Source organism: Corvus brachyrhynchos, unplaced genomic scaffold (assembly GCF_000691975.1).
Source record: "Corvus brachyrhynchos isolate BGI_N302 unplaced genomic scaffold, ASM69197v1 scaffold21, whole genome shotgun sequence".
NCBI classification, from domain to species: Eukaryota; Metazoa; Chordata; class Aves; order Passeriformes; family Corvidae; genus Corvus; species Corvus brachyrhynchos.
In genome coordinates, this window is record NW_008236924.1 from 6906650 (window position 1) to 6923601 (window position 16952).

At 45.5% G+C, this 16952-nt stretch overlaps 1 protein-coding gene across 2 annotated transcripts in view; it reads right to left on the reverse strand.

The window, feature by feature from the left end:
- The window catches only part of NR3C1 (nuclear receptor subfamily 3 group C member 1), a 59980-nt gene that overhangs the window by 21642 nt on the left and 21386 nt on the right, over window positions 1–16952 (reverse strand). For both annotated transcript variants that reach the window (XM_008629028.2, XM_017728255.1), the window contains one exon: window positions 3270–3433. In XM_008629028.2, coding sequence (XP_008627250.1) covers window positions 3270–3433 — 164 coding nt within the window. The remainder of the gene's footprint in view (window positions 1–3269; window positions 3434–16952) is intronic.

A 16952-nucleotide genomic window follows, 5' to 3' on the forward strand; every position in this document is an offset into this window, starting at 1 on the left:
GGAAAGATATTACCAAAGAATAGATCCTTCTCCCAGATAAGGATCAAGGAGCATGTTTTTCCAGAGGGCAGAAAGCTGCAGCCTCGGCTTTTACACTGTATTGCAAAGTCCTGACAGTACAATATTGTGAGAAACAAACATATTTTCTAAAGACTGAGTTTTTAACAACCGAGTCCAAGAGTCTTCTCACAGGAAAACAGCTTGGGGAAGGAATTTTTTACAAGTCAGCTGTGAAAATTATGGGCATGCAGAGTCCATTCCTATGGCTTTGGCCAAACTTCTCCTGTGAAGTGTCTCAAGTTGATATTCCAAGGAATGTTTTTCTGAATGACACCCCCACCTCTTCCATTTGGGAAAGAGGAGCCTTCCTGACTCTTGTGCCAGCTTTGTGTTTAATTAATTCCCACAGCAGATCCTCGACTCACCATTCTGGCTGCCATTAGCATCCTAGTACATGGAAACACACATGAAACATGAACTGATGCCCATTTGCCAGCCCTGCAGTGGAGCAGAGACAACAGCTCCATGTCCCTCCAAGCTGTTTGATGAGACCACAGCTTCACACATCAGTACAGACACTTCAGCTGAGGATTCTCCTGAGCTGCTCCATTTCATTCCTAAAAACGAGCTTCCTCTCCACGGATGTCTGATTTCCTGTATTTACTGCTCACCTATTCTTGCCTCTTCTAGGACCAAGCTACACTACCTCTTTGTACTACATTATATCAAAGCCCTCTTGTCACACGACCATTTTGGGGGAAAATGAAGGGAAGGTGGTGCTCCATGTCCGACTGCGGCCCAGGGATGTGCCCGCAGCCAAAGGAACGCGCTTCTGTTCTCTCTGCTGCTCAAACCCAAAGATACACCACAAATACTCTGGTAAAAACCAGGAAGGAGCCAATGGAGGTGTTTCCAGGGGGATCTGGGGCACACAGGGGCATTTTTCAGAGGCTGGCCAATCCCCATCGCCATGCTGCCCGCAGCCCCCGCTGGTGCCGGGGCTCTGTGCCCTGTGGCACCGACATCTCTGTGCCCATCTGAGCACACCAGCCTAGAAAAAGGTTGGGAACTGCAGACAAAAGACTTTGGAGGATGGAATTAAAACTGCTGACGAAGAAGGCCAATTTGGAGCCGAGCAGGAGAGAGAGGTGTTGGGGAATCTGCAGGGGAGGGAGGTGTGAGGAGCTGCTGCGGGGTGCGGCAGCGGAGGTGGGGAGGAGCGGTGAAGACCCAGGCTGGTACATTGGGTGAAGTGCTGGGAGGTGAACAGGGCTGGCTCTGAGGCTGGAGAAACGCAATCACGAGGGCTCTGAAACACCATGAAGTCAGAACCAGGAAAAGGTATTTCTGGCCAGCCTGGGCTGCTCAAGAAAGGCCTGGCTGCACGAAAAACTGCACATAAACCTACAGCTGCTGTCCCCCCTTTGCCCTTCCTCCTCTCCTCTGCTTCTGCTCTTTGCTGAAAGAAATGCACTTTATATTGACTTCCTAGACACTGACACTTCCAGTTTCTGTGACTGTTTCTGCCACAGTACACAGGCCTGGAGACAAAGGTGGAAAAAAAGGTTTGGCTAAAGGCTGGATAACGAGTGTGCAGAGTCAGCTTCATCTGAACACTAACAGGTGCCTGGCAGCCACTAATAAAAAGGATATTGCAGAAATAAATTCTTTTTACATGTGTTCCTAATAAGAAAAATGCCTATAAAAGACAAAACCAAATTATTTGTTCCTTAAAGTGAAGACTGGGACTAACAGATCCTGGAAGCAGTCCTGAAAACATCCATGACATCTAACAGGAGGATTAAGGGTGCTCAATCCATGGTGCCATGGCCCAGCTGACATGGTGGTCATCGGACAATGGCTGGACTTGATGATCTTGGAGGTCTTTTCCAACCTAAATGATTCTGGGATTCTGTGAAAAGTGGGATTATTTTTGGAACAATCAAAATGGAAGCAGAGGTGAGCCTTGAGGAACTGATTGCCATAAGCCTGCTGACATTTTCAGTATCATGACAGTCGATTTATGATGTGTCAAATCATATCACTGACCAAAAGGACTCACTGGGCTGATTCCTTCCTGTATCAATACTTTTGTGATTTATTTAAGCTTGAGAACAGGCAAACCCATGGCTATGGCACATGTCCAGCTGCCATGTAAACTGTCTTCTGAGGGATCTCTGGTGACCATGTTTTAACCAAAGGTATAGATGATTATTTGCTTTGCACTTGAGCTCATACTGCCTTGTTACACCTCAGCTCCCACAAAGCCAACACCCCTGCATGACAAGCAGAAACCACGACATGAACTTGGCTTTCCCGATCCCTCCAAGAGGCTCTGCACTTCCACGGAGCTCCCCGTGGCACCCGGTGAGCCAGGAATGGGGGAAGTGCTGCTTGTGAGGACTGAATGGTGGCTTGTCTTTGTCAAACAGCCCTCCCTCTCCTGCAGTGACCCCAGCTTGCACAAACGTCAGCAGAAAGAGCCTGGTTCAGTGAGGGCTGCACGAGGAAGGCACACGACAGGAAACCCCACGGGCCAGAGCTAAGAACAATGTTCTTCAGACCTGAGGAATCACCACATTCCCAGAAACACTGGGAATATGCTCCAGCTTTTCTGCATCTGATCCTGAAGCAGAGTCAGATCTTGAGGTGCAGCCTAGTCCCTTACAAAATGGCTTCTGATGCATCCCAAAATCACACAGTCCTTATTCACATTTAGTTTTCCATCATCTCTGATTTAAAGAATGATTTTCTCTAATCACAACTAGAGAGAAATCTCAGTGATCCAATCCCACGTCCCTGGTACCCAGTGTCCCTGCAAATAACACCCAGGGACATGGATGCAATTCAACCAACACTGTTTACAGGAAAAACTGTAAAACTACAATAACCTCACACACAACAGATAAACCAACCACCCTTAAATTGAAAAATCACAAACTTTACAAATCTATTGCACGCAGACAAATATCTGTATAAAAACGGGACAAATAAACAGAAACAACAGTGAAAGAAAATGAAAGAGACAAAAGCCAAGACAACAATAAATTCTTTTACACAGAGTGAATGGGAGCATTTTATCAATGTGAATGGAATCCATGCTTTGGATAATGCACCATTATCAATGTGATTTACCATGGCAAGATCAGTGATCTAATGGATGGGATGTTCAGTAGGATTCTAGCAAAACCATGGATGCTGGGTTTGAAAATGGGTATGTGTGGGGACTTGATATTTTTAAGCAGCAAACTCATCCAAGCAGCTCCTACCTTCCACTGCCCTTTTGAAGAACACTTTGCAGCTGCCACACGTCAGGACACCGTAGTGGCATCCGGAGGCCTCGTCGGAGCACACCAGGCAGAGCTTGGGAGGTGGTCCCGTACTTGTTGAGGTTGTGGATGGAGAAGAGCTTACATCTGACCTCATTCCAGGGCTGAAACAAAGCAGAAAAATGCCTTTAATTGAGATCCGTGGAATAGAGGCAAATCCAGGGTTGGTACCTGCCAGGAATGGCTTGTCCCCACCCTCTGTGGGACAGACCTGCACACAGAGCGCACAGAAACAGTTAAACAGGGACTTCTGTAAAACCCAAGTTAAGCTGCATGGATTCTTCACGGCCTATTTGGCTGGATCAAGATTCCTTCCCTTACACATTTCTGAAGCCAAGTTTCTTGCACAATTATCCCAGCCTTTAAAATTGACTCTTAAAACATGTTCTTACTCCATATTGTTTCCATTACTGCCGCATTCCCTGCAGTCTGCACAAGGGCTCCCTTTCCAGCACCACCACTGGGTTTTCTACTGGGATACTGTTATGCAAGAAGCTGTGCAAACTGGGCCATATACTAACAAATATTCACAGTAACAAGTGATCATTTCACCCCAGCAGTTTAGGGGAAGAGAGGAATACTCCTCATTTCAGGATCTGGACGTAAACACCCAGCCTAGCTACAAACAAAGGGTTGCTTTGTTAAGAAAAGAAATAAATCCCTCTTAGAACAACAAACAATCCATCATAATCACCTTGGAGCTGCTCCTAATCCTCAGGGGTGACCCAGCAGCACTGGGCCAGAGCTCAGGGGCTGATCCTACAGAGCTGCAGTCCCAACCATGGCACTGCCCCACACCGCTGGAAAGGCCCGGCTTGTGGAGTTCATCCACCTCCACATGAGGAAGAACTTCCTTCCATGGAGGGTCAGAGACTGGAACAGCTGCCCAGGGAGGGCTGGAATCTCCCTCTCTGGAGACATCCCAAACCCACCTGGACACGTTCCTGTGTCACCTGCTCCAGGTGACCCTGCCTTGGCAGGGGGTTGAACTGGATGATCTCCAGAGGTCCCTTCCAAACCCAACCATTCTGTGATTTCCAACTAAGTTTGGAACTCCTAAAATATGATTTCTGTATAGTCTGCTTTACTTGAAACTGATTTTCACAGAAAATCCTGTTCACCAGGGTTCCAGCCACTCTCCAGATGAAGCTAGAAAAATGACACTTTTATTTAAGACTTTGGTGCCTTTCCTTGGAAACTCTCCAGACCATCCACGTTCCCTGATGTGGGCTTAACATTTGTATGTGGGATGGCTTTTGCATGGAAAATTCCTTTTCCTCTCCTCAAGGAAGTCTGACCAGATTTGGTCACACATTTAAAAAAACCCACAGTTCTAACACGCTCACACAAACCTTAAAATTCCATCCCAAATTAAAACATTCCAACACCTGGGAGCTCTGCTTTTGCACAGATCCGTATGTCCCATCCCCAGAGAGCACCTGAGAAATGGCCCATCCAGTGATTCAAAGGACTTTGCCTTTGTGTTTGATCTTTCCTATAGGGATTGAGGCAATCAAAAGACAAGGAGCAGGATCCTCCCACTCAAATACAGAGGGATCAAAGTCAAACCAGAATAAATGTGTCAATGAAGTTCTCACTTAGACAAAAATGGAACCAGAAGGCAGAGAGAAATGAAAATTACTTGCGTTAGGGGGGGAAAAATGAGACAGCACAGGCAAGCAAAGACCTAAGGGATGTGTAGATCCTGTAAAACCAGTGTCTGAGCTGGGGAGGAGCTGAGCTGTGTCTCAGAGCAGAGAGGGCTGAGCAGAAGAGAAAACACCAGACAGGAACACAGCAACAGCTCCAACATGCTGGAAGGGCAGTGGGAAGAAGAGAGGAGAGTAAGACCAGAACAAGGGTGGTGCAAAGCCCTCAGTAGGAAAGGCTGGCAGCAAGAATGGAGGAGAATGAGTCAAATCTGAGGAAGAAGGGAAGAAAAAGGCCCCTTTTTTCCCAAAGGGAAGAACGCTTCTTTCCAGAACTTGGAAAAGAACTCAAATCTGTCACATCGCTCCTCTGCATTCAGAAAATATCTGTGGAATGCTGCAGCACGTCTCCTGCACGACTCTGCCACGAGGCTGCCAAGCCCCACGAGCGTGTCTGTCAGCTGGAGCGGGGCTCACCAGCAGACTGCGCCCTGCTCATGAGCCATGGCATGGCTTTTCTGGGTTTTCCAATTAATTTGCCTTCTTCTAAAGAGCAGTGAGCTTTAATAAACCCCTCTGGTTGCACAACCCAGCCCTCAGCATCCAAGCCGTGGTAGAATGTAATTCAAGCCAGTTCCATCTATCTGATGTCCATACAAACATGCATCTTCACTGACAGCGTGCCTGCCTTCCTCAAGTGCACGGACCTCTAGGAACAGCACTACAAGCATGGAGGGGCTTTGCACAGCCCCTCTGAGCAGGGAACTGCCTGGAGCTGTGGGGCTGCAGAACAGAGACCTCACGGGTAAGGAAGCTGAGGATTCACACCTATTTCTGCTGTGCTGGCTCTGGGCAGGTCTGCTGGTCCATGGAGATATCAGAAGGAACTCAGAGACGAGAGGAGAACCTCAGGCTTGAGAGCCATCCTTGGTTCTTTGCTCTCTCACAGCTTTCCTGTTTAATCAGACAAATAATTTTGACCTCAAAGCTTTGCTTCCTTTCATGTGATACACATATTACTTTCTTGTTTGGTTTTTTTTTTTCTTCTCTCCCCAGATTACTGATACATTTGGAAAAAGAAATGAAATTGTTTCTCTACTTTTAGTGTCATAGGCTAAAAAAACCAATTAAAAAACCCAACGCTTGCCTTAAAACCAAGCAATACCCCTTCTACAAGCAGCAATCACTGTCTGGTCAACAGCTACTCTAAGATGCCTTATTTTCTCTAAAGGTTTAGGCCCAGTAGCTCCTTTTCTAAGACTAAATATCTCAGATTAAACATTGAAGTACAGGCTGGGAGCTATGAGTTTAAATAAGGAATATATAACTTGAGAACTTCGCTTCTATAAAATTATTAAAACCAGAAAAAGATGGAAACATCTTTCTATGTATAGTTTTGAAGACAGCTAATTTAGATACAAAAATAAAGCTCTTTATACCTCTCAAATTTCTGACAAAAGCATTTTTAAGGAAACATTCATCAGCTGTCAGGGAAACCGTGACAGTGCCAAACATATTCCACTGAAACTTTTCAATCACCGTTAATTTTTAAACAGGGCTCATTTTCTGTACCAGCACCCCAGAAAATGTAATATGAGAAAGAAAACAGATGATATGACTTAGAAAACTAAAAATAAATGATTACATTGATTAATAAAGCAGTAGCCAGCAATCTAATCCGGGCTCCTGGCATATCTTCCCAGCCTGGCTGTATCAGATAAGGGCAATATTTACTAACCGTGTGGAGAGCTGCCAGACAGCCCCACTTGTAAAACACCACCAGGAGGGATTGCAGGGCAGCAGGGCTCCTGCAGGAGCCACAGCTAACCAGGCTGACATTTAATATAAATCTCTCACCTATAAAGTTATACACAGTAAAAGGCAAATGATCACTTCCTAAGGAAGAGGTAAGGCAGGGAAATTACACTCTGAGATAATATAATAATAGAATATCTTTCAGTATTTACAGAAATTGTTTTCAACTCAGCAGAACCCTAATAAACTATGAATCTTATCTGGACAAAAGAAAAAGTCAAGCAGCATAGATGAGAGAGGAAAAAACCTCCCAATTTTCAGGGTTCCAAATCTGTAAAAACTTTGATTCAATTTAATTTTGGGAGGCAAGGTATTGGTATGGGGTACTAAACTTAGTACATTCCCAAGTATTTTTCAGAAACTATTCAAATACAATACGATTTTATTTATTTGTATAGATGTGTTTATGGTTTCCAGTCAAGAGGACACATGGGGGCAAAATGGGAAGCTTTAATGAAGGGGGTGAAATGGGAAGGCTTAAGGAAGATGCCACCTGGTAACGAGCTCTGCAGAAATCAACCTGTTTAACTGAAGCCATTTCAGGGTTAATCATTCACCAGAGACTTCAACCCCGGCTCAAGGGTCACCTGCACCACAGCCGGGTGTGGTAATGGCTCTGGGGAGGGTTCCTGTCTGAGGTCCTGCCAGGGGATGGTCACAGTCACAGCCCTGGACAGCAGGGACACACAGACAGGGACCACCGGGCTCTAACCCTGCCACCAGCCATGGACATGGAGCAGATGCAGTGGAGGAGGGATTCACTCTGTGAAGAAATAACCCCCCAGTGCAGGTGGGCACTGCTGAGGAGAACATTTGCTTGTCTCTCTTCTTTTTACTGTGAAGAACATAAAACCTCCCCAACACACAGAATGGGCACAGCGCCATGTGCTGAAGCTACTAACACTGAAATATAATTTAAAAAATATACCACCCTCCTGTTACTTTTCATTATTAAATGAAAATCACAAAACTATTGAACTTTCAAGTGTAGGTTTAGATTAGATACTGTAGAGAAATTCTTCCCCGTGAGGGTGGGCAGGCCCTGGCACAGGGTGCCCAGAGCAGCTGGGGCTGCCCCTGGATCCCTGGCAGTGCCCAAGGCCAGGCTGGACACTGGGGCTTGGAGCAGCCTGGGATAGTGGAAGTTGTCCCTGCCATGGCAGGGGTGGCACTGAGTGGGCTTTAAGGTTGCTTCAAACCCAAACCATTGCATGATTCTCTGATCCTATGAAAAACAACTCTAGTGAGACAATGACAAGGGGAACACTTTCAGAAACCAAAATTACTGATCATTTCCAGCCTACAGCCCGCACCTCTTTTTACCACCGGTGCACGAAAGGGATGGTCAGCCTGCATCACATTCTCTCCGAACAGGAGTTCACTCCTGACCCACCCAGACACCAAAACATGGCCAACCACACATCCTGGCTCTGCAGCACAACTGAACCAACTACTGGGAACGTACTCCTAAAAGCAAGTTACGTACTGGTGTAAGTGGTATCACCGAACTAAGAGTAAAGAAACCATTTTCAATGTCATTGCCATCTGGGCCTCCTCCTTATCTTCCAGCAATGAGAACAATGTAAACATTAGGCTGTGGATACCGACTGACTACATTTTTTGAATTGTTTAATTATTTCTTCATTAACTAGAGAAACTATTAATTATTTTTATATCCTCTTAGGCAGGGAAGTAGTTTTCAATTCAAGCAGGAACAAATTTTAATCCAAGGCTGTTGACACTAGACTTGTCACAGAAGCGTGTTTGCCAATTGGAAATAATTCCAGAAAGGCATTTTGCTGAGAACCTGAACCACTGGTTTCCTCTGTCTCTTGAAACGTTTTCACTTCATTTTGAACAGACTGAAAATCGGTAAGAACCCAGGTTTTCCTCCCAGGCTGCCTGAACTCTGCAGACATAGAGCCAGCCCTGGGCTGGCTGGGTGCCACAGAGGGGGCACGGAGCGACTGCCAGAGGCACAAACCACACGGTGACAGACCCCAAGCCAAGGTGTCCTGGGTGTTGACTGCTCACAAAGCCACAAATCCTCCCTCCACATAACTTTCTTACAGACCCACCTATTTTTCAGTCCTCTTTCCTATTTTCTGTTTAAAATGGAGACCTGGATGGTTTTGGTAGGAGTGCTGGTCTTGACGACAAGCATGTCCTCAGCGGTGCCGTAACAAATGAAAAATACTTATGAGTATTTAAGCAAAGCCTGTGAGTAAAAGCCCCCAGCATTTCTGGTTTCCAGCTGCTCTGAGAACCAGGATGATTAACACGGTTTCCTTTATCACACACCCAGATAAACACTGTATTAAAAAACCACTGATAAGCCAGGAAATCAGATTTTGAACTAACGGTCTCATTTCGTGCAACATGTCTATGACACGGCCAAGATAATGCCACCATGAGGGACTTGTCACTCCGGAAGGCCACAGCCAAATTTCCTTCACTGCCGGAGCCAGAAACTCATGGCAGAGAAACTCTGGTGTGCAGTCAGGGGGGCAGGAACTGTCCCTCCTCCTGACCCCATAAATGCTATTGTCAGGGGACTACTGGGGTTCTAACTCAGAGAAAAATTTAAAATATGAGACATACCCAAAGTAGCAAAGCCTTGGAATCGCCCTCCGCCTGCAGAACACACCTTTTACCATCCCTTCATACAACCGAAGCCGGCTGCAGGATTTGTGGGTTTGTACAGTCAAACAAATACTGCTGGCAAATACCAACAGCACAGGAACAGAACAGGAATGTGCAGGTTCCCAGCACGACACACGGAGCAAACCCACTGTGTGACAGCGCCGGCTCCCCACGGCCAGCGGCGCTTCCATCCCTCTGCAAGCCTGCACGACGTCTCTTCCCCAATCTTGGAGGAGCATCCTGCCAAGGTGACTCCGAGCTCTCTGGAAGCACTGAGGAGCTGCTGGCAGCTCCTGAGGCACTGGCCCCAAGGCCGGCCCTCGTCCTGTGGTGAAATGGCGCCCGCTCCCATCTTGGCACCCCTCGGAGCGACACCGGAGCAGCCGCGCACGGAGCGGAGCGGCCGCGCGCTCCCGCTGGAGCCTCTCCAGGACACAAAGGTTTCAAGGGCACAGGCAAAGCTTTCTTGGAATGGATAAATGGTAATTGATGTTGCAGCTGCAACCTCAGCCAGAGTTCTTGGGATTTTAAATGTACTACAGACCTAAAGCATTTATGGTCAGAATATGATAATTAAATTATATGTTCTAAACTTTTGTATTTATTACAGTGCTCCATTAAAGTAGCCAGAAAGTCCTACCTTCAAAGTTAGAATTCATTTCTATATGAATCAATTTAAGTGTATTTTTCCAAAGCTTTGTGTTGCTTTTTTAATTTCATTGTGCACCCTTGTTTCCTTAAATAAAGAGGCAGCAAAAAAAGAGAGCCAGACAAAGGCCAGTACCTTTAGACTTAAATACAAACTTTACATGAAAACATGGAATCAAATTATCCTGGGCCATACAAATTGTTTACACCTTTCTGGATGACAAAATCGCCATTTGATCTACACGATTCACAGACTGTGGTTCATCTCAAACCTGCCTTTCACAGACTCTGTCTCACGGACACATCGCACTCTGCTGGCACAGGGACATACTCGGTGCTCACAGACGGAGGTGCAGGACCAGGACAGCTGCAAGAACAATGCACTGCACAATAAAGTGCAAAAGTCTGAGCAGAATTAGATTTTTTACTTTTATTTTCAGTTCATCCCAAGAAATGTCTCAGCCTGGAGGAAAGGAGGCTCAGGGGGGACCTTGTGGCTCTGCACAAGTCCCTGACAGGAGGGGGCAGCCGGGGGGGTCGGGCTCTGCTGGCAGGGAACAGGGACAGGAGGAGAGGGAACGGCCTCAGGCTGGGCCAGGGCAGGCTCAGGGTGGACAGCAGCAGGAAATTCCCCATGGCAAAGGGGAGGAATTTCCCCATGGAAAGGGTGCTCAGGCCTTGGCAGGGGCTACGCAGGGAGGTTTGGAGTGCCCATCCCTGGAGGTGCCCAAGGAAGGGCTGGAGGTGGCACTCAGTGCTCTGGGCTGGGGACAAGGTGGGGATGGGGCACAGCTTGGACTAGATAACATTAAAAGTCTTTTCCAACCTCAGTGATTCTGGGGTTCTGTTTCAGATCTCAGCAACCTCAGAGGTGCTTTAACTGTCTTGGAGGCAGTTTTTTAGTTTTCTGAACCTTGCAAACTAACCACGAGCCAAGATACCGCCCAAAAATGCATTGTCTTAACACTGACCCTTTAACACACCAGTTCCATGGGCCAGCACTCAGAATTCAACAGCAGTAGAACTGTGCTGAGACATTCTGCGGTGATCACAAGAGATCTATGAGCTCAGAGCAGCCACAGCATTTTGGCTCTTCCTACACAGTCAGCATATATCAGATCTGACCCCTTATTCCAGCACACATTAATGTTGTACCAGAGGAACTGAACTTAAAATATTAAACAGGACTTGTTCCATTAATGACCTCAGCGTGAGCTGTGTCCAGTGCTCATGTCAATCACAGGACGGTGTGCAGGCTGCCAAAATGATGCTGCTAGGAAAGGAGAGAGACATCTGGAAAGCTGATTCTAACATACATGGAAAAATATTAATGGTACAGAAAGGAAGGCAGTAAAAGATTAAACTGCAGTAGAATCATAGAATGCCACAATGGTCTGGATTGGAAGGGATCTTGAAGACCCCCTGCCAAGGGCAGGGACACCTTCCACCATCCCAGAGCACTCCAAGCCCTGTCCAGCCTGGCCTTGGACACTGCCAGGGATGGGGCAGCCACAGCTTCTCTGGGCACCTGTGCCAGGGTCTCCCCACTCTCAATATCCCAGCTAACCCGGCCCTCTGGCAGTGGGAAGACATTCCCCTTGTCCTGTCACTGCTTGTCCAAAGTCCCTCTCCAGCTCTTTTGGAGCCCCTTTAGGCACTGGAAGGGGTTTCAAGGTCCCTTGGAGCCTTCCCTTCTCCAGGCTGAAAAGCCCCAAAGCTACAGTATAGTCCTTCCATAGTCAAACCATCATCAAGCTATAAATAAATTTAGACTTGTAATTAGGAAGCTCATTTCTTCTATTCTGAAAAAACACAACAAAATCAAGACTCTCCTGCTGCCAGTGGAACATCTAAGTGATCTGGATCTGGGGTTGTATCAATGTGGACACAGGGATTCATTCACCAGTTCGTGCTTTTAGCAGCACTGCAGAGCTAATTCCTGCTTTACAGCAACAACAAAAATCAGAAGAAATATAAAGAAAGAAACTAAAAGTAATGTAACTCAAACATAAATAAAAGAGTAGAAATAAAACCTTAACTCTGAGCAGGAAGAAGAAGAGGAGAAGGGAAAGATGAAGAGAGGGCAAGAGAAGCAGTTCCTTCATTCCTTCTCCAGTCCTTCCAGGAAGCTCTGTTCAGAGGGGAGCTGACACTGGAGCACCTGAGGCTGCTGAATTCCTCAGTGCACAAACCCTGATTCCCTGTTTCCCCGTCCTTCTGGAGGCAGCCCTGCACGACGTGTCCTCCCCCAGCACGGGCTGTGTCAATGGGAAGCACGCATTTACACGTGCAGCACTTTATTACGGAATATTAACCAACATGTTGCACTCTGGGCTCTGCTTCAGTGCAAATCTATGGAGAAGAGGGATGGGGACTGGTGCCAACTTTAGGTTTTGGCCTCGGTCCATTTGGTGCGGGGCCAGGATGACTTGGTTGACTGTTGAGTCATCGGTCGGTTCAATTGACATTATTTTACATTTGACTGGTTATTGTTCTTTAAACTTTGAACAGGAGTCCAGAAGCTCAAAAAACACCAGTGGACCAAAAAGAAAGCAGCCCAAACAGAGTTTAAACAAGGCACGTAAGCAAGAAAAATACTCTCCTTCAGTGACATTTGCTTTCAGCAGAACCTGCTAAAAAATCAAAATCTACCTCATGGTTTAAAACATGTCTGTTATATTCCCAATATCTGTAGGAAGGAGAAGCAAACCTTTTTCCCCAAAATAAATAAACTGGTGAATGAGAACTGTATTTCTAACAGTAACTAACATATTCCTGAAATTTTAGATGGTCAGTGGGCACACTAGTCATTTGCTTCTGCCAATGCTCAACCTACAGCTAAAAAACAAAATATTTAACCCCCAGAAGTTACTGCTTCAGTACTGAAGACACACTTGTATTTGGCAGAAGAGATGCCCATAAACTGTACTGGTTTGTTTCCACAGGGATGTGATATGAAATGAACTCGCTACACAGACAATCTGCATTTACCAACAGGAATTCGTACTGAAGGTTCATTCCTGTTGTTTTCAAACTGTTTACTCAACTCACTGTGTTTCCACTCCAGTTCCAGGTATGTATTCAGTACGTTTTGATCCCCTGAGAGGGAAATTCATTGTTACATCCACTTATTTCCATCAGCAGCTAAAGAAATGAGCCGAGGAGGAGCCTGAGCTGGCTTTAATGAGAAGTGCAGTGGGAAGGGAGCCTGGGCTCTGCTACAATAAACATGCCAGGATGGAATCGGCTTTTGTGACGGCTTCCAAGAGCATGAAAAACAAACAAAACCCAATAAAAACATCATATCCTGGGTACCTTGCTGGAAGACAAAAATACTTGTGATGATTTTGAGATCTTAGTCACAAGAATGACGACTGCAAGCTGTTGTCAGCGCCACGGGCCCGAGCTGAGGTGCGGCGCCAGCTCGTGTGGATTGTGTTCCCCATTTAGTCATGAGCACTAACGTCACTTGAAAGGGTAAAGATTCTTTTTTACCATCTTGCAGAGGGAACAGGAATTCTTGCAGGAAAGATAAGGAGCAAACTCAAAATTCCTGGTGACTTAAAAATCAGAGAGTTGCTTACGGACGAGCACAGTGATGGTTTAGGGGCCTGAGGGAGAGGCTGAGGCCTCCCCCCAAACCCTACCAAAAGCTTTTCTTTTCTGTTTTGCATTTAGTTTTTGGTGCATTTTATCTTTCATATCCAGATCTGGGTGTCTATATAACAGAGCTTAAAACTGAGCAAACCTGTTTAAAAAGCATTTCCCAAACTCTTACAAGCACTTTTACCACCCTTTGGAACATGGTTTCACTTCATTTTACCTGGCCTCTGACACAGTGAATACAAAGAACAAATAAGAAACCACTCTTCCCTGCATGAACAGGAAGAAAAGCACATTGTAAGTTTGTTTGTTGACACAAAATCAGCCACAGAAACTTGTGTCATATTCTCAGAAGGCCAAGCAAGGAGTAGCACCCCAGACCTGTATGATGTGTATATTGTATGTAATTTCCATGGCACTTTTAAGTCAACTTTATTGAATTATCCAGTAGAGTGCTATAATTACTTTTGTCAACACTGTTAAGCAATTACAGATACAATTTCTGCTATAACATGCACATACAGTAGGTTATTACCTGCTTTTATTTCCACTTGGCAACCATGTCACATATTCAAGGCTATAAAGATGTTTCACCACATCCCTCCTGATGCCCACACCCAGCCTTTACAGGCAATTCTCACCCTGGGGGTTTGGGCTTCTTTGTGGTTTGCTTTTTTCCCCCCATAATACTTTTAGCTCCTGCCTTCTTTCTCTCTACTGGGTTTCTCGTATTATTTTGCCCACTTCCCTCTGTCCTCTCCCCTCCCTGTCAGCTGAAGGAAGCTCTATTCCTTCCTTGCTGAACCTCGCACTGTTTCCTGGCCACATTGTTCATCTCTGCCTCTTTGTGTATTTTCTCTTCCTGAGCAGCACTGGGAACCCCTCCCAATTAAAACTCCATCTGTAAACTTCATTAATGGGCTGTTTACTCTCTCACACAACCACCACGACAGGGACAGACAGACCCCGAGTCCTCCACACGATCCCTCTTCTCCCCTGTCTTCGGGGCTGAACTTATTCAAGTGTCCAGCAGTGGGAATCCCAACATTCTTTCAGAGAAGTATTAAAAACTTTCCTGCTGGGAAACTTTTCTTTTCCTGAATTAGAACATGTCACAACAGCTCAGATCAAACATTTTAACTATGGTCATTACTCAAGATTAACTCAATGGAGTATATATTGCATTCACAGCTGCATGATGTAAAATGAAAAGTAACTAACACATGCTAAGAATAATATATTGAAGTCATCTAAAGACTGTTCCAGTAAGAGAGCTGAATGCAGTATTCCTTATGGAAAAATTACTGGATGTTTACTACTGAAATATGGGAAAGGTAGAACGCACTGCATGCTGGGGTTGGAAGGTGAGCTCACTCTACTCAGCACCTGAAGAAAACAGGTGTTTAATTCAGTTTTTAAGACTATGTATTGAGTCCTTATCTCCTTACATAAGCATAATTACACAGGAGAACAGGTATGGCATCAGTTTCCCCTATTATTGATGAAATCAAACAATATAAAAATACCAAAAAATGCTTTTTGAGCTGCAGCTAGGAAGGGTTTCAAAGCTGCGGGAACCTGAAAAGAGAGTATCAGACAAAAATCTGACAAAGCTAGATGCAGGACAGGGTGGGAAAAAAATGGCAGTTTATCAGGCAGTTCCTTCAACCCATCAGATGATCAGTCAATCCAACAATCCTATCTTTTAAAAATATTAACATAAAGCAAAGGAGAAAAAAAAGATCCATTTCAATCAGACATTACTGAGAAGACCTCACTGGGGTACAACTTCATTTAACCTCAGTCTCAGCTTTATAATCAGCTTTTTCAGCAGCAAGTACCAGAGAAACAAACCAAGGCAGCACTGAAACTCCCAGGGTGCAGACCCCATACAGCTGCAATCACACACGCTGAACAAGCTTTTAACTCCAAATAACTGGAGATGCTGACATTCAGAAAGCCTTCAGTTTTCAAACGAAAAGCACATGGAGGTGCTTTTACCTAAAACACAATATCCTGGTTTAAACAAGCATTTCTGCATTGCTTTAACAGTGCAATAACTTCAACTGCTACTGTGTCTTTGAGAGACACTGATCCAATGGCTCAGCAAACCCCAACGCTGGGATGAGGCTCCCTCAGACAAAAGCTTTTCTACCCTTGGAAAGCTTCTCTCAGATTCGTGGGGCTTTAGAGAAATTAACACCAAAACAAAATATCTTTAGGACACAGGAAAGAGGTTAATCTTTCCTTCTCTTTAACAGTGGTTCAGAGCAAAGCAGCACGGGAGAGTCCAGACACATCAACTCAACTAGGACTCCGAAAGCACAGGGCTGGGAGCAGCCTGGCTCCCCCAGCACAGCGCTCCCCCCCAGGTTCTGAACAGCCCCCACAAGGTGCAGCTACCCCAGGAGTATTTTTAAGGTGCAATAAATACACGTATGACCAAAGCCTCGCTGTATTTCCAGGCTACATTAAAATCTGTCTGACAATGTCTTCACTGCTCTTATGTCACTTACATGTTCTGCCTGAGAAACATCAAACAAAGGTCACGCTGACAAACACATTTGCAACAGGAACAAACCCAGCTCTGACTGCACACTTAACTCTTTTGTGTGGGGAGGGCCCTGCTTAAACCTGCAGATAAAGCCATGTTTGGAAAGGGATTCACCTGGCACAGGTTTGTGGCTGCATGCAAGGGCTGCCAGCGGTACCCAGCGGGGTGTCAGACAGGAATCTGCTGCGCTGGCCCTTCCTGGGAGAGGAGGAGCCCTCCGTTTTTATGGAGTCATCCCACTGCTTTCCCAGGAGAATAGGAGCCCTCTGTTTTTATGGAGTCATCCCACCACACACAGGGCTTTTCCCTTTCACCTTGCCTGGGCAAGTTTCCACCATCCAATCTACTCGTGGCAACATAATAAAGGATTTGTCTGAGAGACAAACCAGGTTAAAAGTTAAGACAATATATGGATCATGCAAGATGGACACAATCGTAATGTTTCAGTGTCTCAAACGACCAATCTGTAAAGTATAACTGAGACTATCAACAAATAAATTACCACCACAGAAAATGAAAAATAACTAACACATCCTAAGAATAATACACTGAAAAAAATATTTAGGGTCAGTTTTGCCCCCCAAATTAATTTCATCTCACTTCAGGAACCAAAAGAAGTACTAATTTTAGAAGTATCATGATAATGAACCCTTACCTGGCAATACAGAGAATCACTGAACAGCAAAGAATAATCCAAGCCTGTTTCTCCTC